At 43.3% G+C, this 23,605-nt stretch overlaps 1 protein-coding gene across 6 annotated transcripts in view; it reads right to left on the reverse strand.

Moving 5' to 3' along the window:
• Positions 1-23,605, reverse strand: part of LOC122794349 (cysteine-rich secretory protein 2-like) — a 641,399-nt gene that overhangs the window by 444,004 nt on the left and 173,790 nt on the right. The window contains exon 1 of one of the 6 annotated variants that reach the window (XM_044062666.1): positions 7,592-7,644. The exons of the other annotated variants lie outside the window; for them this stretch is intronic. Within the exon in view, the coding sequence (XP_043918601.1) occupies positions 7,592-7,625 (34 nt within the window). The 5' untranslated portion in view covers positions 7,626-7,644. Of the gene's footprint in view, positions 1-7,591; positions 7,645-23,605 lie in introns of those variants that run through there. 6 annotated transcript variants of the gene reach the window in all.

Genomic DNA, 23,605 nt, shown 5'->3' on the forward strand with positions numbered 1-23,605 from the left:
CCTATTTGCTATGAAAACTGCAGCAATGCACTTTAATTTTTTATGTCTTAGCACTAAGAGAATGCACAAAAAATACTATCCCATTACAAATTTAATGAGCAGGCATTACTTAGTGCATACAGCTACCTACTTCTTAATGACACTGTCAGTTTTAAATGCATTTTAAAAAAATAGAAGTTATGTTCTTACCATAACGTTCCATGTTAGTTGTCTTCTTCTCGCCTTCTTTCTTGCTGGATGGGTTCGGAGCCGACCTCGCTCTCACTCGGCCACTCTAAAGCTCGAGAGTTGGTTCCACCGGCTCGAGGCTCCCCTTATATCCCACAATGCTAGGCGTGTATTACCTCAGATCTCGTTTGTGAGCTAGGCCCAGCTAATAATAAAACCAGAAATACTGGAAAGGAAGAATCCACCTCTATAAAGAAAAAAAGGAGAGGAAGGTGACCTGAAGCTTGATCCAGGAAAATATGCACAGCAGAGCATATACCTATAGCAATAGAGGTGGTAGAAAGAGAGGTCACAATCAAACTCCTCTAGGTCTGTCCAGGCCAGGGGGAAGGAGGGTGGGACACAAGAAAGAAGGCGAGAAGAAGACAACTAACATGGAACGTTATGGTAAGAACATAACTTCTATATGTTAAGTTGTCTATCTCGCCTTCATTCTTGCTGGATGGGACCGCGTCCCTAGCACCTTGTCCCAGGTGGCCTATCGGAACAGACTCTTGAGAACAGTGGTACCAAAGTTAGCTCTATGTCTAGAAGCTAAATCCAACTTATAATGTGAAATGAATGTGTGAGGAGTAGCCCAAGTAGCCGCTGCACAAATGGTGTCAATAGGCAGTCTGTCTTGGAAGGCTATAGAAGTAGCCAAAGCTCTGGTGGAGTGGGCCTTAGGTTTGTTATGCAGCTTTTGGTGTCTAATTTCATAAACAAGGGAAATCAGAGATGTTAGCCATCTGGATAGTGATACCTTTGAAACAGAAAGTCCCTTTCTGCTTTCTGCATAAGAAACAAACAATTGGTCAGTTTTTCTGAATTGTTTGGTCCTATCCAAATAGTACCTTAACTGACGATGAACATCTAGCCAATGCAATTTTTGTTCAGACCTGTTAGAATATTCTGGAAAAAACACAGGAAGGTCAATGCTTTGATTTAGGTTAGAGGCAGAGGCTACTTTTGGTAAAAAGGACGGGTTGGTTCGTAAGGATACCCTGTCTTTATGGAACAACAGATATGGTGGTCGACAGCTGAGTGCATGAAGTTCTGACACCCTTCTAGCTGAAGTAACAGCTACCAGAAAGAGAGTCTTCCATGATAGCAATTTTAATGAACAGGAAGCTGCAGGTTCGAAAGGGGGAAGAATCAAAGAAGTGAGAACTAAATTAAGGTCCCAAGAAGGAGGAGGATTTCTTATAGGAGGTCTGAGAAGAAAAACTCCCTTCAAAAAAGCTTTGCAAAGCTTGTGAGACATGATGGTAGAATCTGAAACGCCCACATGAAAATTAGATATAGCTGCCAATTGGACTTTGAGAGTAGAGGGAGATGAACCTGCGTGAAAAAGTTCAGCTAGAAAATCAAGAATTATTTGGATGGGAGCAGTGAAAGGATCTATATCCCTTCCTTGAGCCCAATAGGCAAAACGTTTCCATTTACTAAGATAAATCTTTCGAGTGGAAGATTTATGGGAAGCTATTAAGATATCTCGAACAGTGTGAGATATTTGAGGAAGCCTGGCTAGGGTAGGAACTGGAGGAACCAAGCAGTGAGGTTCAATGATGTTAGGGAGCAATGAAACTGACCCGACTGATGGATCAAAAGATCTGGAACTAGGTCCAGATGCCAGGGTTGCTCCAACAGAAATTGATGTAGAAAGGGGAACCAAACCTGTCGAGGCCAGTAAGGAGCAATGAGGATCAATGATGCCTTCTGAGCGATAGATTTCTGTATCACTTGAGAGATTAGTGGGAAGGGAGGAAATGCATACAGAAGTCCCCGGGGCCAAACTTGGACTAGAGCGTCTCTGCTGGGCTGGCCTGGTAATGGGAATAGGGTGAAATAATCTCTGCACTTGCTGTTTTGGGGAGTAGCAAAAAGGTCGCAGCAAGGCTGACCCCACTTGAGAAAAATTTTCTCTACGATATAATCTTTCAGAGACCACTTGTGAGGCATGAGGATAGCTCTGCTCAACTTGTCCGCGATTTGATTGGACTTCCCGGGGATGTGCGTTGCTATCAGAAACCGCTGAGAAGAAATCGCCCATTGCCACAGTCTGAGAGCTTCTCGACATAGGGGATAGGACCTGGTTCCGCCTTGTTTGTTGATATACCACACTACAGACATATTGTCCATCTGGATTGCTATCGCTCCCAAGGGAAGAGAGTCTTGAAGGGCTTGCAACGCTAAAAGCACTGCTCTCATCTCTAGAACATTTATATGCAAGTGGCATTCGTCTGGTTGCCATATGCCCTGGACAGTTCTGCCCTGATAATGCCCCCCCCACCCGATCAGGGAGGCGTCCGTTGTCAGAGTAGCAACCGGAGGGGAAGGAACAAAGGGTCTTCCCAGGGAGAGCTGAGGGGAAGACATCCAGCAAAGAAGATGATTCTTGCATGCTTGCGTAATCATAATGGTGTGGGACATCGGAAGTTGCTGGTATGACCATTGTGTGAAGAGCATCCATTGAAGGATTCTCATGTGGAATCTGGCTAATAGAAGTAGAGGGATAGCAGCCGCCATAATCCCCAGTACTTTCAGAACTAACCTGGCTTTGACTCTGTTGCTGTGGAAGAGAAGGGAGACCATTTTATGATGTCTGCTATTCTTTGATCTGTTAGTCTCGCAGACATGTTGACTGTGTCTAGATTTGCGCCTATGAAGGTAATAGCATGACAAGGCGACAAAACAGACTTTTCGCAATTTATTGATATGCCTAACTTTTGACAAATGCGAAAGGTGTAGTCTCTGGCCATTAGAAGAAGATGCTTGGTAGGAGCTGTGAGGAGCCAGTCGTCCAAATATGGAAACACCTGGAATCCTTGACGTCTCAGGTGAGAAGCTACCACTGCCATGCATTTGGTAAACACCCGGGGGGCAGTGATGAGACCAAAGGGCAGGGCTCTGAATTGAAAGTGACTGGCTCCCAGCCGGAAGCGGAGGAATCTCCTGGAGCATCTGTTCATTTTTATATGATAGTACGCATCCTGGAGATCTATAGAGCACATCCAGTTTTCCTTTCCCAATAGGGGTAGGATGGATTGTAGCGTGACCATCCGAAATCTTGTTTTCATGACCGACTTGTTCAAGATACTGAGATCCAAGATGGGCCTCCAGTCCCCTGTTTTCTTTGGAACCAAAAAGAATTTGGAGTAGATTCCGGATCCTTGCTGGTCTGCTGGCATTGGCTGAATGGCTCTTTTTGCAAGCAACTTTGAAATTTCCAACGCTGCTTGATCCCTTTGAGCGGGTGGAACATCTGGAAGGGATTTTTTTGATTGATTTGGAATACGAAAGAACGGAATGGAATAGCCTTCGGAAATGATGGACTGTACCCACTTGTCTTGAGTTAGGGATCGCCAGGCTTCTGGGTACAGTGACAATCTTCCCCCGACTGCCTCCGAAGGTGGACAGTCGGGCAATACCTCAGGGATGCTGGAAGGGCTTATCGGAAAAGGTTTCTCGATTGCCCTGGTTCTGCGGACCCCCTGCCTCTAGGGCGACGTCTACCATTATTGTTCCCTCCTCTGCCTCTGAGGGAACCGACTCTGTCGTCAGGCAAATTCCCTTCAGATTGTTTTGGAACCACATTTTTCCACTTTTCTGGCCTTTGGGGTAAGGTCTAGAAGGAGTAGAAAACGGACTCCGACGGCAGAAGGAGTTTTGCCATCCGTCTCGCACCTCGTCAAGGTTTCTTTCACTTGAGGACCAAAGAGAGATGATCCATCAAACGGGGAATTAGTGAAAGACGTTTTAAAGGGGTCCGCAAAATTGCATAGCCGCATCCAGGCATGCCGTAAAGGCGACACCTGTCCCTGCGGCTCTGCTCGCTCCATCAGCCGCATATGAAAGGAGGCGCATGGAGGAGTTAGCTATAGAATTTAGGGTAGCCAGCTGAGCGTTCATCTTGTCCTGAAAACCCGCAGCTGTAGGATCTTTCAACATCTCACTCGCTTCCTTGATCAAGTCTCTTTGAAGACGAGTGAAATGGCATAGGTAGTTCAGCGAACGCATTGCAAAGGTCGCTGACGAAAACATCCGCTTCCTGTACCTGTCCATAGACCTAGACTCCTTGTCAGGAGGATGGACAGGTACCGAAGGATCAGCTAGTTCCTTCTTAGTGGCAGCAGCTACCACCATAGCATCCACAGTAACTCCTTTGGTCAGAAATTGCTTGTCTGTTGGTGCTGTTATAAACTTTGAAGGTCTCCTGGGGGTGGGGTCCACTGAGTCAGGAGCCGTCCAAGCCTTTTTTGCTACCACCTGCATGAGGGGGTCAAAGGGGGGGACACCCAGGAGGTGGAAGGGCGAGAGCCAAACGCCTCAAGATACACAGATTCATCCTCTGAAGGGTTAAGGGCTGGCCAATTTCCCCTCTGTTTTAGGATCTCTAGAATGTCTGCAAAGGAGACATCTTCAGAAGGGGAACGGGGGGAACCCTCGGAATCCTCTAAATCTGTGTCAGAGGTGACAGACTCAGGTGAGTCTATGTGTTTCCTCTTACACTTTCTCTTCCTAGGGGGCTCCCCTGCCAATTCAGGAGAGGCCTCGGAAGAGGATGAAATCCCCACAGGGGATTCTTGAGGAGCTGGCTCTCTGCGGTCTGGGATGAGGGAGAGAGTAGACATAACCTGAGGCACCGAAGAGGGAGGGGCGGATGTAGCCGACTGTGGTGTTGAACCAGGTTCCAACACACTCCGCATGACCTCGAATGCACCCCTGTCAGGCAAAGCCAGAGGTCCCCGCTCCGAGAAGCTGAGAACCTCCCTCGGCACCGACAGTGATGGCTCCAAGGCCGATGTCGGAGCCGAACTCACCAGTGCCAAAGCACCGAGACGGAGAGCGGGGTCGGACAAGGGTCCGATGCCACTCACCCCCTCGGAGCCGACGAGGGAAGTCCGGCGCCGAGATTCTTCAAAGGAAGAAATCGGAGCCGACGACGGAACCGAAGACAATTGTATCGGTTCCGACGCTACCACAGTCTCGGTTCCGAGACGCCCCGGCTCCGAGCTCAGAGGAGTCGGAGGAGGAATATTTTGAGGAATAGGTTGAAGCATCGACTGATGTGTCGGGCTCTGAAGCATTTGGGCCAGTGCCTCGGACTTTAGAAGTCGACTCACTACCCTCTGAAGGTCATGATCCGAAAGCCTCGATGATCTAGAGGAGTGAGATCTATGGCTCCATTCAGACAGCAAGGGAGACGCTGGAGCCGAATGAACGGAGCCAAGGGATGGTGACCTAGACCTCTTTCTAGATGTCGGCTCCGATGGTCTGATCGGAGCCGACCCAGGAATTTCCAATACCTCGGCTCCAGCCGGAGCCGAGAGAACCACAGAAGCTGTAGTTAGAGACTGATCGGCTCCAGCCGGAGCCAATGTAGCAGTAGGTTTCGAAGCCTTAGGCCTCGCCTCAGAAGCTGGAGTCGAGGACTTAGAAGCCTTGGAGGGTTTACCCGAAGTAGCAGTAAGGGAACCCTCAGGGTTAAGCAAACCTCTTAGAATGAGTTTGTTTTTCCTTTCCTGCAGGACTCTAGGGCTGACGCCATGGCATACAGCACAAGAGTCCTGCAGGTGTAAAGGTCCCAGGCAGTACACACAAGAAGTGTGACCGTCTGTCAGAGACATTTTCTGACAGCACGAGTCACACTTCTTGAAGCCTGAGACCTTTGAGTCCTTAGACATTGTCGAGGAAAGTGTAACCACACACACACTCAAACACACTGATTACACTTTACACAAGTTTAACTCAAAAAATTATAACTAAAAATTTTTAGATCCCTAACAAAAACACATACACTCCACTAAGGGGATGGAAAGGCCCGAAGGCCTGAGGGAAGAACTTATAAGTTCTTTGTGGAAAAAAGGGTGGATAACAGAAGAAAAAAGGGTCTAAATCCACTACGCTAAGGGAAATAACAATAATAAATTAAATTAAAGGGGTTTAAGTAGACTATAATTTACTCTACAATAACTCACCTGAAGCCGGTAGAAACCAAACACCTCGATCGCTGTAGCGGCAAACGAGATCTGGGGTAATACACACCTAGCATTGTGGGATATAAGGGGAGCCTCGAGCCGGTGGAACCAACTCTCGAGCTTTAGAATGGCCGAGTCGGAGCCGAGGTCGGCTCCGAACCCATCCAGCAAGAATGAAGGCGAGATAGACAACTTAACATCAGAGCTTCCAACCAACACTTATTGCATTTCTTACATTAGGCACATTGAATTTTGGTTGTCTCTAGTTGTTCATATTGTGGTTTTATTCTGATATTTATGGCACAGTTGTCAGTGTAGTAGTTTTATATTGATTAAATAATATGGGTTCATTTTCACATTTATGATTTCTAACTGTAATTTCAAAAGCAAAATGTTGGTTTCTTTTAAGGAGTATTAATGTTCTAAATGAAATCACTGACTGATTTTTTTTTTGTGGACGTGGTTTTAGCTATTGTTTTACATAGTTTAATTAATTAATATAGCTTAAATCTTGGACATTAAATTAGTATTTATTTTTGTTCATATTATAAGTATATACAGCTGTTTCAGGCTGGACATTTCATACCCTTTGCAAATATATTATCTGACAATAGCACTATTTTGTATACAAAATAAAAGCAAAATTATACAACAATATCCAACCTCCTCTACAATAGAGGTAGACAAAGTTGACAAAAGGTGCACAATGGTAGAGACAGAAAAAAACATCTTAATTCATACATGCAGGCATTCACCCACTTCTGCATTACTCAAGTGAATTTTTCCCACAACAGCCTCTACTATAATGAATTAATTAGTTGTTTAGCATTCATTTATCTTATGCACTGATCTTCACAAAATATCGAGGAGTGCATGCATTGCAACCCATTCTAGCTGTTTACAAGGCTAACAGGTGTCTCAAATGGATTTAACATTATGAAAAAATGTATGTACAATCTATTCCACTTTCTGATCATCATTCACAGATGACTGTGCATCATCTTCCAGCAACTCTTCAGAGATAGAAAAAAGTGTATAAAGTATTTATCAGAGCAAAATCAGAATCCATCCAACTACTGTGGAAAATGCTTTGGTGAACTACTCAAGTTTTTGTGGGAATAAAGCTGTAAAATATTGCTAAGTCTTTAGAAGAACTGTCCACCACATTGAGTTTTTTTATCAGCTGCAGTGAATAATTTTTATAGGTGAGCTGTGTCTTTTCCAGAAATTAAACTGCAAAATTCAATCTGTTTTATAGAGATAACCCCTTATATTGAGAGAATACACATATGCCTGGATAGCAGTTGATAGAAAAAGAGATCAGAAGTGCGATTGTGCAGTTTCAGTACTGTCTGCATGGCTTTGCTAAACACTAAATGATTACTGCAATTATGAATACTTACGTTGCTGTAGGTCAATACGTCCAATATCCGGCATTCAGCATGGAAAAGAAAACAATATTTGTGTATATTAGTAAACCATCACTTCTAACTCATGTATAAAATACTTGTTGTGATTCTGTTCTGTTTTGATGACAATTCAGACATCAGAAAACCTGACAAAATATTGTATGAGTAATTTCCATTTTATTATATAGTGAAGGCATGCATAATGGATATATTTACAGATAATTTTAAATAAAACAATACTTCTCATGAGCATGCAGAAGTAACTTCATGTCAGTTAATATAGAGGATTAAGGGTAAGAGCAGCAAATGATTTTAATCCTACAGTCCTAGGATTGATTCCATCAATTTCTACATGCTTCTTGTGTGATTTAGAGCAAGCCACCACAAAATGCTTACAGGCCTCCACTGCAACTGGGCCTCAACCATAGCTGGACAACCCAGTGAATAAAACAGAGCAGCAAATGATTTTAATCCTACAGTCCTAGGTTTGATTCCTTCAATTTCTACATGCTTCTTGTGTGATTTAGAGCAAGCCACCACAAAATGCTTACAGGCCTCCACTGCAACTGGGCCTCAGCCATAGTTGGACAACCCAGTGAATAAAATGTATCAATGAAAATGCAATTTTTGTAATGAATTTTACTGTCTTAATTTGAAAATATTTCCTTCCCCATGGTCCACCAGATCACATGCCAGTAGTATATGACAAATTTTATAAACATAAGTTGTCAGCAACATTTCTGGCATTTTATTTATTCTGATAAGCGATGTGTGCTGCCTGTAAAAATATGTTCATAATTGTGTAGTGCTGTTGCAACTTCATGTATCTCAATTACTTTGCAGAGTACAACTAAATTTTTCATTTGAAAATTTCCAGAGTTCAGCAATGTAAACTATTTCTACCAGGTTACAAGTATAAATCTGATATCAGGTTTATACAGCACACTCAAGGTATAGCATGTAATAAACCACCTTGACTTGTAATAGTGATTCACTCTATTTATCCCCACTGTTTTCAAATCACCAATTTCCTTAATATGATTATAAGTTCAAAATAATTTGTTTCCACCACCTAACATTCAAGTCAAAATACATTTACCATTATGCATTTTACCGTTAAACTGTCACCATTATATTGATTGTTTGCTCACCTGTGTTATTTTTACAGTGAAGCTTATCTTATTTTATGGACATATGTACCTGCTAGGTTCATAGGTAGGTACTAGGCTATTGGCCCTAGGGCCTATATAAGCCTAGCCAAATGGTACCCTGGCTTTTGCCACCCAAGAAAATTATTTTCCTGTGCCCCTGTCAAGCAGAGCCACAGAAGTGATCCCCGGGGTGAATTTTCCCTGTCAAGCAGAGCCACAGAAGTGATTCCCAGGGTGAATTTTCTATCTCCCATCCAGTCATCAAGATTTTTCTTGAAGAGTGCTAATGAGGAGCTTTGTTTGATATAGATAGGTAGTTTGTTTGAGAGTATCTGGGACAGGAATCTATCCCTCCAGCATGTTCTGTTTATCGTGGTGACAAGGTTTAGGTCCTTAGAGCATGTAGCTTGGAGGGATTGGGATTTCTTTAAGTGGAGCATGTCCAACAGCTCTGGATTTGATATAGCTTTGTATGTTAGGCAGACATCACCTCTGAGTAAGCGATATGCGACAGAGTAAAGCTGGAGTTTTTGAGACGGTCTGCGTAGGGTATCTGTTTGAGGCCGGTAATCCTCTTTGTGAGGTATTTCTGTGGTCCTTCCAGTTGTTGTAGATGTCTTGTGAGGTACATACCAAAAGGGTCATTGTATTCTATAATGGGTCTAATGAGTGATGAGTAGAGGGGAACATTGACCTCTTTTTTCCTGGATGTGAAAACTTTTGTGATGAGGTGTGCCACGTAGAAGGATTTCCTGACTATAGTGGCGAAGTGATTATCAAAGGAGAGACTACTGTCCACCTGTGTTCCAAGGTCTCTTATCACACTTTTGGTGTTAAGTAGACTACCGCCTATGTGGTAGTTATGGGTACAGAGTTTTTACCAAAAGGGATGACAATGCACTTTTTGGCATTGAGCTTGAGGCCATTACTTTGACACCAGGCATCTGTCTCAGTGAAGCCCTTTTGTAGGATGTCCACATCGTTAAGAGTTTTGATTATGGCTCCTAGTTTGCAGTCATCTGTGAACTTTGTTAGCCAAAGACCTTCTGTGTTAGCCTGTACTTCAGAGAAGTAGATACCAAACAGGACAGGACCTAGGACTGAACCTTGTGGTACCCCACTTGTCACTGTTCTGAAGATGGATTTAGAGTCTGCTACTTTCACAGTGTGGGTTCTGTCACTGAGCCAGTTGGCAACCCATCTTCTGACATAGGGATTTATACCTAGGTTAGTGAATTTATCTATAATTCCTGAGTGGGGGATGGTGTTGAAAGCCTTGGTGAGATCAAGATAGGCTTTGTGAACCACCTTACCCTCATCTACGGCTTTGGTGACCGCTTCAAAGAAATCTATCAGGTTTAGGAGACATAATCTGCCCTTTACAAACCCGAACTGGGTAGGGTCCAGAGTTTGGAGATTACCAATGTCATTGTTTATAAGTTCCATGATGATACGTTCCATAGCCTTGCAGACCAGGCTCGTCAGGCTAATGGGGCAGTAGTTCCCATGGTCCATGGTGGCTCCCCCTTTGTGGAGTGGGATAACCATTGCTGTGCACCATTCAGTAGATGCTGTGTTCCTGGCTTTGGAGAATGTGTTTTTTACCTGTGCAGCCATGATTACAGGAACTTTGCATTCTTCCAATATAGAGATGGGCCATTTAGGGGATGAGAGAGGGGTAAAGTTAGCACTGAACCTATCTGCCAGGATGTTGGCAATATCAGTTGGTTCTGTATATTGAGTGCCATTGTGCTGTAACTCAGAGCAGATCTGAGTGTTGCCATTGAGATTCTTGACATAGCTAAAGAATTCATTGTGGGTGTCTTTAGAATCAGTGGCAATTTTGTTTTCATAGCTAGCTTTGGAGGATTTTATGGGGGATATCAGCTTCTTACTGAGGATGACCACGGAGTTCCTCCAATCATGGGATTTTACTCTTTTTTGCAACATTTTCTTTCTTCTGTTGTAGATTGTGTTTATGGCAGGGGACCACCAGATTGGCTTCCTTTTTTTGGAGGATAGCATCTTGGTTCTGTTAGGGATTGCAGGATTGCACGATCCATGCACTTGTGTAAGTGCTTATAAAGTGCAATTGTATAGGATTCAGCAGTCATACCTCTATTGTCCATCAGCATTGGTGTCATGATGTTTGCTACTTCTTTCTTAAGAAGCGTGAAGTTGGCTTTGGAGAAATGTTTTACAGTGGTTTCCCTAATGGGGGGTGGGGGTGGGATGTGGATGTCTAGGGTGATTTGCCTGTGGTCGGATCTGACCAAAGAGAAACTGACCTCTGGTATGGAACACCGATTGCCCATGTTGGTAATGACCAGGTCTAGGATACTGCTGCCCCTTGTGGGCATGTGGATAAGTTGATCCAAGGTGTTGGAATTTATGAATTCCAGAAAACGTTGAGCACAATAATTGGTACATGAGTAGTTTTCCCAGTTAATGGTGGGGTAGTTGAAATCGCCCATTATTAGGGTGTTAGGTTGTACCCTAATATTTTCCAGTCTATCAAGAAATGAGAAGTGGGAATCTTGGGGCATGGTGGGGGATCTGTAGCAAGCTACAATTTGGATTGCAGTCTTACCCAGAGTTAGTTGCACTTGGATAATCTCGGATGCATTATGCTGAACAACTAGCCTGGAGGTGTGGATATCCTTAATGAATATGGACCCGCCTCTGCCTTTAGTGCTTCAGTCCAGGTTAGGTGGTCGAAAGGTGTGGTATGAATTATAGCCTGGTAATGCAGGGGTGCTCTCTGGAGTCTTGAACCAGGTATCTGTCACTGCACAGATGTCGATGTTCTCCATTTTAAGGAGTTCCTCGAGTGAGTGCATTTTTGAGGTTTAGACTTCTAGCATTAAGTAGCATTGCCCTCAGATTTTGCTTGCTTGTACCTGTTAAGGTGGTGAATTTGTCATTTGAATCTTGCCTAAAAAAGGCATTATAGAGGTGGCAAGAGCCTTAGCCAGCATCCAGAATCCCAAGGGCGACAGGTGCAGGCCATCTCTGGCAAAGCATCATGGTTTGTTGATTATGTCATCCCAGGCAGACAGATACTGGATCCCCTTAGAATGACATCAAAAGCTTAGACAATTGTTGAAGTCAATCATTTTATCCTTGTACTGTGGTAACATTGTGGGTGATGGCAGGATGCTACTCAGGGCTAGGGTCATACCTGCCTGAGCTACAAGATCGGACAGCTCCTGCATGTCTCTTTTCATGTAGTCCAGGGAGATATGTCTCAGGTCATTTATACCAACATGGACAATGACAGAGTCATATTTGTACTTGTTGTGGTGTGACCTGAGTACATGTGTTATGTGGCGGATCCTGGCACCTGACAAGCAGCTGACAGTAACTTTCCCCTTGTTTAGCCTGGTGAATGGAACATCAGCATGCCTAACTATAGAGTCATCTATGACTAGAGTGTTGGGTACATTGTTATGCCTTATGGGCTGTTGTTGAGTGGCACACTGAGTTTATGGGCTATGTGTCATTTGGGTTGCTTTGTGGGGTGGAGGTTGCTTCCATTTCTGCTTTGGAGGTCCCTGTTGCATGGGTAGATTTTTTTTTGAGAGCCTCCGCGAATGTAGGTGTGTGTTTTGTGTTTGTGTGTGTGTTTTGGTGGTGCAGGTTTTGAGGGACTATGTGATGAGTGTGGTGTGGTGCAAGTGTTTACCTTCTCCTCTTGACTGTCTAGTCCAGTCTTGGGTGAAGAGAGCTTTGCTTCCAGTTTGGCTATATAAGTGAATCTCTCACAGGTTGTAGTGTTGGGTTGTAGGAGCAGAAGGTTTTGTGTGTACATGAGGCAATTGCTGCATTGCCCCAAGATGCCCAGATTCATCAGGTAGACAGGAGAAAACACCAAAAGCTGACCCTTAGACATTCCTGGTTAGGTGCTTATTTATTAAGTACTAAAAACTGTTTTCCTCTAGACAAGTGAGGAAAGTTGAGTGCTGTAGTAATTTATAGCTTATTTAGTGCTTACAATGAGTTCTGAACAAGTGCTGAGTTCAAAGAAACAGATTTGAGTGCTGAAACTAGAAAACAGGCTAGTTCTAAGAAACAAAATTAAGCTAGAAGGCTTCCCTTCAACACAAAAAGGCTTAGATTCATAGGTTCATAGGTTCATACTAGGCTATCTGCCCTGGGGCAATTATAAGCCTAGCCCGATTCTGTATGGCTTACGCCACCCCTTGATTTGACTATACTGTGCCCTTTTTAAGGTTTAGTTTACTGTGCCTCTGTCTAATAGTGACACGGGAGTAATCCCTGGGACAAACCTACGATCCCCCATCCACCTATTGAGATTCTTCTTGAAGAGATTCAGTGAGGTGCTCTGCCTCACATGAACTGGAATTCTATTCAAGAGCGAAGGGAGCCTCTGGGTTATGAACCTATCCCTCCTGCAAGTTCTATTTATTTTGGTGCTGAGGTTCAAGTCCCTCGAGCGTGTGGCTCTAAGGGATTTAGATTTACTGAGGTGGAGCATGTCCATTAATTCTGGATTTGACATAGCTTTGTATGTCAGGCATAGATCACCTCAAGTAGGTGGTATGCAACTGAGCAGAGCTGGAGTTTTTTTAACCGAGCAGCATATGGCATCTGTTTGAGACCCTTGATCCTCTTGGTGAGATACTTTTGGGGTCTTTCTAATTGCTGCAGGTGTCGGGTAAGGTACATCCCAAAAGGGGCATTGTATTCGATGATGGGCCTGATGAGGGATGAATAAAGGCACGATTACCTCTCTTGATCTAGATGTGAAACCCTTCGTGATGAGGTGGGCTATGTAGAAGGTCTTTCTAACCACTTTGGCAATGTGGTTTTCAAAGGAGAGATTGCTATCAACTTGGGTCCCCAGGTCCCTAATAACTTTCTCTGTACTTAATGGGTTTCCGCCTATGTGGTAATTTGTGGGCACATTGTTTTTGCCAAAGAGTATGACTATACATTTTTTGGCATTTAGCTTTAAACCATGGTGCTGGCACTAGTTATCTGTCTCTGTGAGACCTTTTTGAAGGATGTTTGTGTCAGCTGGAGAGTTGATTATGGTGCCCAGTTTGCAGTCATCTGAGAACTTGGTGAGCCATAGTCCTCCCATGTTTGCCTGTACCTCGGAAAAGTATATACCGAACAAGAGTGGTCCCAGGACAGAACCCTGTGGGATGCCACTTGTGACCGGTTTCGAGTCTGACATGGCTCCAGAAACTCTCACTCTGTGGGTTCTGCCTTTGAGCCAGTTTGCGACCCATCTTGTGACACAGGGGTTTATATTTAAGCTGGATAGCTTATCTATGATGCCTGAGTGGGGTATTGTGTCAAATGCCTTTGCAAGGTCCAGATAGGCTGTGTGGACTACCTTCCCTTCATCTATGGCTTTGCTGACTGTTTCGAAGAAGTCAACCAGGTTCAAAAGGCAGGATCTGCCCTTGACAAAGCCGAACTGGGTAGGATCTAGTGTCTGTAGGTCCCCAATGTCTTTGTTTATGAGCTCCATGATGATCCTCTCCATAGCCTTGCAGACTAAGCTAGTCAGGCTTATGGGGCAATAGTTCCCAGGGTCCGTAGAGGCTCCACCTTTGTGGAGTGGGACCACTGTTGCTGTACGCCATTCTGTGGGCACATATCCTGTAGTGAGGCTGAGATTGTATAGCTGTTTTATTTGAAGGATTAGTTCCTCTTGGAGTTCATGTAGGACGCAGCATGGGACGCCATCTGGTCCCATGGAAGCAGTGTTTTTTGCTTTGGAGAGGGCAGCCTTCACCTGAGCATCAGAGATGTTTGGGAGGCAGCCCTCTGCTGGGACAGATACTTGCTCTTTTGGGGGGGGGGGTGGAGAAGTTTGCACTGAACCTGTCTGCCAGGATATTGGCGATGTCTGTGGGTTCACTGTATTCTTTGTCATTTAGAATCAACTCAGAATAAGTCTGGGAGTTGCATCCCAGGTTTCTAACATAACTGAAAAAAGCCTTATGATTGTCTTTGGTGTCCTGTGCAATTTTTCTCTCGAAGCTGGTCTTGGAGGATTTTATGAGGGATCGTAATTTTTTGCCAGTACTGATCAGAGATGCCTTCCCTATTAGGGATTTTGCTCTATCATGTAGTAGCTTCCTCCTTCTGTTGTACAGTTTATTTATGGCAGGGGTCCACCAGACTGGACACCTGCCTTTGGATGATTGGGTCTTGGTTTTGTTTGGGATAGCATGATCCATGCATTCCTGGAGATGTCCATAGAATGCGTTTATATAGGATTCTGCAGTTTGGGCCATAGTTTCCACTGGCCCTGGGGCCTTGAAGGATTCCACTTCAGTTTTGAGGAGTGAGAAGTTTGCTTTTGAGAAGTTTTTCACTGTGGTTTTCTGGGCTGGGGGGGGGGGGGTCGGGATGTGGACATCCAGTGAAATTAATTTATGGTCTGATCTTACCAATGAGGGATATACTTCTGGTGTGGAGCATTGAGTCCCCATGTTGGTAATGATCAGGTCTAGTATGTTGTCCCCTCTTGTGGGAGTGGTGACTAGTTGTTCCATAGCATTTGAGTTTATAATTTCCAGGAACCTTTGGGCTAAGGTGCTGGGGCTTGAGTAGTGCTCCCAGTCAATGTTTGGGTAGTTGAAATCGCCCAATATAATGGTGTTCGGAGAGATCTTCATGTTCTCCTTTGTTTTCAGGAAAGCCGAGAAGGATTCCTGACTTTGAGAGGGTGGTCTGTAGGATGCTATAAACTGAAAAGCAGTCTTGCCCACTGTTAGTTGCACATGGATGGTCTCCGATACTTCGTGCAATGCCACTAACCTGGAGGTGTGGATATCCTGGATAAATATGGAAACTCCCCCTCCTTTTGTGGTTCGGTCCGGGTGTTGGGGCCGAAAAGCATGATATGAGGTATAGCCTGGTAGTGCTGGGGTGCTCTCTGGAGCCTTGAACCAGGTTTCTGTCACTGCACAGATATCGATGTTCTCCATACTGAGGAGAGCTTCGAGTGCATGCATCTTGAGGTTAAGACTTCTGGCGTTTAGCAGCATTACCCTTAGTTTCTTGTTCCTTGTGCTGTCTATGGGGGTGGGTTTGACTTTTGAGCCTTGCCTAAAAAGGCACTATGGGGGTGGCAAGAGCCTTTGCCAATATCCAAAAGCCCAGTGGTGACAGGTGCAAGCCATCCCTAGCAAAGCAACGTGGCTTGTCGAGCATGTCATCCCAGGCTGACAGACACTGGATCCCCTTTGAATGACATCAAAATTTTAGCCAATTGTTAAAATCGATCATTTTGTCTTTGTACTGTTGCATCATTCTAGGTGAGGGTAAGATGCTGCTCAAGGTCAGGGTCATACCAGCCTGGGCTACATGATCAGAGAGCTCCTCTATGTCTGTTTTCATGTAGTCCAGGGAGGTACATCTCAGGTCATTCACACCAGCATGTACAATGACTGAGTCATATTTGTATTTGCTTTGGAGTGACCTGAGTGCTTGCGTTATGTGGCGGATCCTAGCAGCCGACAGGCAGCTCACCGTGACCTTCTCTTTATTCAGCCTGGTGAGCGGGACGTCAGTGTGTCTGACAATAGAGTCACCTATTAAAAGAGTATCAGGCTTGGGGGCTCAGAAGCTTACAAACAGTCCTGGATGCAGCACATCTGTATCTGGACTATACGACTTACAGGAAAGGCAGGAAACAAGCTTAGAATTTTTTTTTTATTTTGTAAAGTGGAAAGGGGAAAGGAGGAGCAGAAGCTAACTGGGTTGGCCTTCTCAAATGTTCTCACTGGATAAGGCAGAATGAAGTAATGACACTAGACTGGAAGGAGTGTCCCAGATCAAATTTACAGTAGGGACGGGCAACTGCAAAGCCACCAAGTATAAAAAGAAGATACCAATAGGGAGGGAGGGTGGCAAACAAAAATCAGAACGAACAAACCCAACCAGATGCTTAACAATTGTAGAAAATTTCTAGTTAATACCTCACACACACAGTGAATCTAGCTAGCAAAGTATATGCAGACAAATAAAAGTGCTATAAATAACTAAGAAATAAGCAATGTACATTTCAAGAATGTGCTTCTCATCACCAGATTTTTTTTGTTGTTGTTGTATCTTTCGGCTTTTCCTGGTTAGGGGTCGCCACAGTGAAACTCCGGTCTGCTAATGAGTGGTAGTCGATTTTTACGTGCCGAGTTACCAGCGCTGACGCACAACTTTCCACGCCCATTCATGCATGTCTCCATGCAGAAGATGCTCTAGCTGAGAATCGACCTGGACAGCGTTTTACTGTGAGGCGACAGCGCTACCACAGCACCACCACCGCGGGTCTGCTTCAGGTTTAAATGAGCAGTGCAGTTCTCAATTCAAAGTCATCCATTTTGATTGCACATGTAATACTAAGATATACATTTTGCAGAATGGCACATCTCATCAAGCAAAACAAAGATTAGAAGAAAAGCAGATTTATTACATAACATGTCACAACTATAATGAATTAAATTGAAAATATAAATGTGTTAGGGTGTGATGCATCTAATGGAATAACAGTTAAAATAAAGTCTTGTTCTTTTGGAACTACAAAGTGCATCTGCTTTCTGAAATGTTCAAGCTAATATAATCTTTACTTTATTCAGAATGTCAAATCAATACAATAGCAACTGGATCTGAGGGCAGATGCACAAAGGCAAATTGTGATGAGGAAGCCTCATCTTGGCACTTGTCTGCACATTACAATAAGGCTTTCAGATTTAGAGAGGAGTCTCATAGAGAGGATTTCCCTTTGTAGGGGCTTTACTGCAGTGAATGGTCTTGTTGAGAAACTGCAAAGCCACTGCAGCAGTCCAGAGGAGAGGCTAATGTTAATTAGCCTTATGCTCTCTCCCAGAAATGTTCATGGCTTTAACTGTAGGTGAAAAAAGTGAATGCCATCAAAAGATAGTGGTCAACCATTGACTCCACTGGGAACACTTATGGTGCATGTACCTGCAGGGAAGCTTTGTTATGGGAATGGTGTCAGTGTGTGGATGTTAATGTACTGTCTGTTGAGGCACAGAATGTGTATGTGTGTTGGTGTGCCTGCCTTGGTGACTGGACCACGGGACTTAGATAGGGGATGGCAAGCCTGAATGTGTATGTGTTGGTGTGTCTCCCTTCTAGGTCTTACTATGTGAGTTGGATAGGTAGTGCTGAGTTTGAATGTATATGTGTGTGTGTGTGTAGATGAGTGTATTTTATGTTTTGAATTTTAAACAGGAAGTCACAATAAGTTGCTGGCATTTTTTGATTATCTGCATTATGTGACTCGAGACCCTTAATCTAATAAGAAAGCTGTTCACTGATTTACTTTAAGAAAGTGAATTTAACTGTAGAAATATTTGTAATCCCTGACTCTTGTCACAGATTTCATGGAGTAAATATATTAATTCCTAAGGATTGTCATATGTGTATTATATGTATTTGACCTGAATGCTTGTTTTCTCATCTAACAAACTACAACACAATTGTATGAGCAGTAATGTTTTTATGTAGAAAAACTAACCATTCTCTGTTTGGTTTGCTTACAAACCACAGATCCTTCTTACTCATACCACTCCACCTGTTTCCTCAACCAAATCAATACAGTTCCTACATAATGTAACCAATGTGCATATCCTATCTGATCTGTGCAGTATTTTTTTACGAATTTTCTTTATCTTGTGAACTCTGTATGGCTCAGCTATCCATGATGCCAGAGATTAATGGAGGGTGTTTTTTTCAGGAAAAGGTTAAAAGTTAATACCAGAAAAAAAAAAGATATTGACTTTTTTTCTTTCTTCAGACAGATTGTTAAGATGCATCCTAAAAATGTGTAATAGGTGTGACAGACTAGAGCTTTTAGATGCAAGCCGCAGGTTGCTAATTGTTTGCCTGTATGATTCTGAGAAGAGGGACAAGGCTTTGAGATGTTCTGTATAGTTTTTAAGATTTAGGACCTTGATTTTTTTTGTGAGAAAATATTGTAGTTGTTGCAGTTGCGACAAGTGTTTTGATAGGTTATACTGAAAGATGCATTATATTCAGTGATGTGCTTAATGAGTGCCACGTACAGGGGAAAGGATAAGATCCTTGGATCTGTGCAGAATACCTTTAGATATAAACTATCTGATGAAAAAGGATTCCTTTACAACAGTAGATATGTGGGGATCAAAGGACAGTTTAATGTCAACATATCTTTCCAGACCCTAACCAGGAACTCGATTTTCTGCAGTGTATTTCCAACTTGGTGGTTATAAAGGGAACCATGCTTGCCAAAGAGATTATACAGTTCCTGGGATATAGCTTTAGCACCTGGTTTTGTCATCATTTATTTGTTTGGACCAGGCCCTCTTAGAGGATCATGGTATCCTCTGGGAATATTGTGATGGCATCAGGTTTGCAAGCATCTGTAGACTTGGATCAGCTACAAGTCTTAAACATTAACTTTGACTGAACCCTGGGCTTCACTGCAAAAGACAGGTCTTTTGCAGGAGGTAGAGCTGCCCATCTTAAATTCATAGGTTCTATTTGTGAGCGAATTTGCTATACTATGAGTTGCATACAGATTGGTAGTTAGTTGAGAGACTTTATCTATCTGCATGAGAGATAGTGTTATAGGTTCATAGGTAGGTACTAGGCTATCGGCCCAAGGGCCTATGTAAGCCTAGCCAACAAGGTCCCCTGGCTTACGCCACCCAAGAAAGTTATTTTCCTGTGCCACTGTCGAGCAGAGACACAGAAGTGATCCCCGGGGTGTATTTCCTATTTCCCATCCATTCATCAAGATTTTTTCTTGAAGAGTGCTAATGAAGAACTTTGCTTGACATAGATGGGTAGCCTGTTCCAGAGTATGGGAAGTCTCTGGGATATGAATCTATCCCTCCAGCATGTCCTTTTTATTGTGGTGACAAGGTTTAGGTCCCTAGAGTGTGTAGCTTGGAGGGATTGGGATTTCTTTAGGTGTAGCATGTCCAACAGCTCTGGGTTTGACACAGCTTTATATGTTAGGCAGAGATCACCTCGGAGTAGGCGATATGCTACGGAGTAAAGCTGGAATTTTTTGAGACGGTCAGTGTAGGGCATTTGTTTGAGACCAGTAATGCTCTTTGTGAGGTACTTCTGTGGCCTTTCCAACTGCTGCAGATGTCTTGTGAGGTACATTCCAAAAGGGGCATTGTACTCTAAAATGGGTCTAATGAGTGTTGAGTAGAGGGGAACGATGACCTCTTTTTTCCTGGATGAGAACCTTTTTATGATGAGTTGTGCCACATAGAAGGACTTCCTGACTATTGTGGCGATGTGACTATTAAAGGAGAGACTACTGTCCACCTGGGTCCCAAGGTCTCTTATCACACATTCGGTGTTAAGTAGATTGCTGCCTATGTGGTAGCTCATGGGTACAGAGTTTTTACCAAATGGGATGACACTGCCCTTTTTGGCATTTAGCTTGAGGCCATGGCTCTGACACCAGGAATCTGTCTCAGAGAGGCCCTTCTGTAGGATGTTCAAATCATTTGGGGACTTGACTATGGCTCCTAGTTTGCAGTCATCTGCAAACTTCTTTAGTCAGAGGCCTTCTGTGTTAGCCTGTACTTCAGAAAAGTAGATAGCAAACAGGAGCAGTCCCAGGATGGAACCCTGTGGTACTCTACTTGTCACTGGTTTGAGGTCAGATTTGGAGTCTGCAACTTTTACCGTGTGGGTTCTGTCAGTGAGCCAGTTGGCAACCCATCTTGTGACATAGGGATTTATGCCAAGTGTATTGAGTTTAGCTATAATTCCAGAATGGGGGATGGTGTCGAAAGCCTTGGCAAGGTCAAGATAGTCTGTGTGAACCACCTTACCCTCATCTATGGCTTTGGTGAATGTCTCAAAGAAGTCGATCAGGTTCAGGAGGCATGATCTGCCTTTCACAAACCCGTTCATGCCTTTTCAAGGCTGAGATATGCTGTGTGCACTGCTTTTCCCTCTTCCTTTGCCTCAGAAACTTTTTCAAAGAAGTTGACCAAGTTAAGTAGGCAGGACCAGCCCTTGATGAATCTGAAATAGGTTGGGTTAAGAGTCTGTAGGTTACCTATATCTTTATTTATTAATTCCATAACAATCTTTTCCATACAGATGACACTGGTCAAGCTTATGGTTCTATAATTACCTTGGTCCACTGAAGCCCCACATTTGTGTACTGGAGTTACTGTTACTGTCATCCATTCATGCAGCATGAAAGCTGTTTTAAAGCTGATGTTATATAGCTTCTGTAGAGAATCAGACAAGTCATGTTTCAGACTGTCCAGTAGACAACTTTGTAGATAAATGTATGAGGACAACAACATATGCAGTCACACTTACTAAATGTATTAGTGGCAGTGGCACAACAAGTGCCAGTTTTGCAACAAGCAGCACAGTTGTCTTTGGTATAGAATTCTTGGGTTCTATTCCCACAGCAGGAAGATGCATTGTTGACACTGCAGTGCAGCCTAAGGAGGGGGTTGCATTCCAGAGTGTACCATCCTTCAGATGAGTCATCAAACTGAGGTTTCATCTGGCTGAGTTGGTGGTAGCTCTGGTGAATGTAAAAGATTGGGGACTTGACTATGGCTCCTAGTTTGCGGTCATCTATTGAAAAGAGTAGGGGCCCTTTATTTAACACAGCATTAAAATATTATTTACATATTTACAGACTATTCACATTTACAGGTACATATATATATATATATATATATATATATACACATTTCTATTTTTTCACTATTTTTCATTTTTTTGTTATAACATCATCATTGTTATTCTTCCATAAATGACCCCCACTCCTCCTTCCACAACCATTTGATTTTTTTTTGTAATATATCTGTCGAAATCCATTTTCCATTAAACAAAGGTTCATTCAGTTTTTTATTCCAAATAACCCATATTACATAAAATAAATTCTTAGGTACCCTTCTCACATATTCATTCTTCTTATTATTATAATAATATCTGTGCATAATCATATTCATATCTATATTGTTTATATTGTTAATATTCTCAAAATATTTTCTTCATACTTTTTCTAGGTGTTCACCACACTTTTACATTTCAAACATACATGTTCTGTTGTCTCTTTCTCCCCACAAAATTAACATACTCTTTCAACTTTCTTTGTATATGTCATATTCCCCTTTACTTGGGGAACTTATAAACAAAGACATTGGCATCCTTAAAACACTGGACCCCACCCAGTTTCCGTTCGTGAAGGGCAATCTTGACTCCTGAACATGACTGACTTCTTCTAATCACTCTCCAGAGCTGTGGACGAGGGTAAGGCAGTCCACACAGCCTATCTTGACCTCGCCAAGGCTTTTGACACCATCTCCCACTCTGGAATCATAGATAAACTTACTAAGCTGGGCATTAATCCCTACGTCACTCGATGAGTTGCCAATTGACTTACTGACAGAACCCACACTGTAAAACTAGATGACTCCAAATCCAGCTCCAGACAAGTGACAAGTGGACTACCTCAGGGTTCAGTCCTGAGACCTCTCTTGTTTGGCATCTACTTCTCTGAAGTACAGGCCAACACTAATGGACTGTGGCTAACACAGTTCGCAGATGACTGCAAACTGGGAGCCATTATTGAATCCCCAAATGATGTGGGTACTCTACAAAAGGGCCTTACAGAAACAGATGCTTGGTGCCAGAGCCATGGGCTCAAGCTCAATGCCAAGAAATGTATAATTATCCCCTTTGGGAAAAAACATGTACTCGTGAATTACCACATAGGTGGCAGTACACTAAACACCGAAAGTGTGATAAGAGACTTGGGAACACAGGTGGACAGTGGTCTCACCTTCAATAACCACATCGCCACAACAGTCAGGAAATCCTTCTATGTAACACACCTCATCACTAAGGGCTTTTCATCAAGAAAAAAGGGGGTCATTGTCCCACTATACTCATCCCTCATTAGACCCATTATAGAAGACAACGCCTCATTTGGTATGTACCTCTCAAGAGATCTGCAACAACTGGAAAGGCCACAGAAATACCTCACTAAAAGTATCACAGGCCTAAAGCAGATGTCCTATGCTGACCGCCTTAAAAAACTCCAGCTATACTCTGTCGCATATTGTCTACTCCGAAGCGATTTCTGCTTAACATACAAGGTCATGTCAAACCCAGAGCTGATGGACATGCTACACTTAAAGAAATCCCAATCCCTCAGAGCCACACACTCCAGGAATCTAAACCTTGCCATCACAATAAACAAAACATGCTGGAGGGATAGGTTCCTGACCCAGAGACTCCCCAGACTCTGGAATAGACTGCCCATACATGTCAAGCAGAGCGCCTCTTTGGCCCTCTTCAAAAGGAACCTTGATGACTGGATGGGAGAAAGGAAATTCACCCCAGGGATCACGTCAGTTGCCCTGCTAGATAGGGGCCAGGAAAGTAAATAGTGTGGGAAGAAATAGCCAGGGAATTGTTATGTTATTATTGTTATTATTGTTGTTGTTATGTTATTGTTATTGTTATATATATAATATATATAAATATATATATTCTTTTTCTTTCAGCTGTTCCCATTAGGCATCGCCACAGTGGATCATCGGTTTCCATTTCTTCCTGTCCTCTGCATCTTGCTCTGTCACAACAACCACCTGCATATCCTCTCTCACCACATCCATAAACTTTATCTTAGGCCTTCTTCTTTTCCTCTTACCTGGCAGCTTCATTCTTAGCATCCTTTTCTCAATATACCCAGCATCCCTCCTCAGCACATGTCCAAACCAATGCAATCTCGCCTATTTGGTTTTGTCTCCAAACCATCCAACCTGGGTAGACCCTCTAATATACTTATTCCTAATCCTGTCTACCCTCG

This window comes from Protopterus annectens, chromosome 2.part1, assembly GCF_019279795.1.
Source record: "Protopterus annectens isolate FY-2018-M chromosome 2.part1, PAN1.0, whole genome shotgun sequence".
Lineage (NCBI taxonomy): Eukaryota > Metazoa > Chordata > Ceratodontiformes > Protopteridae > Protopterus > Protopterus annectens.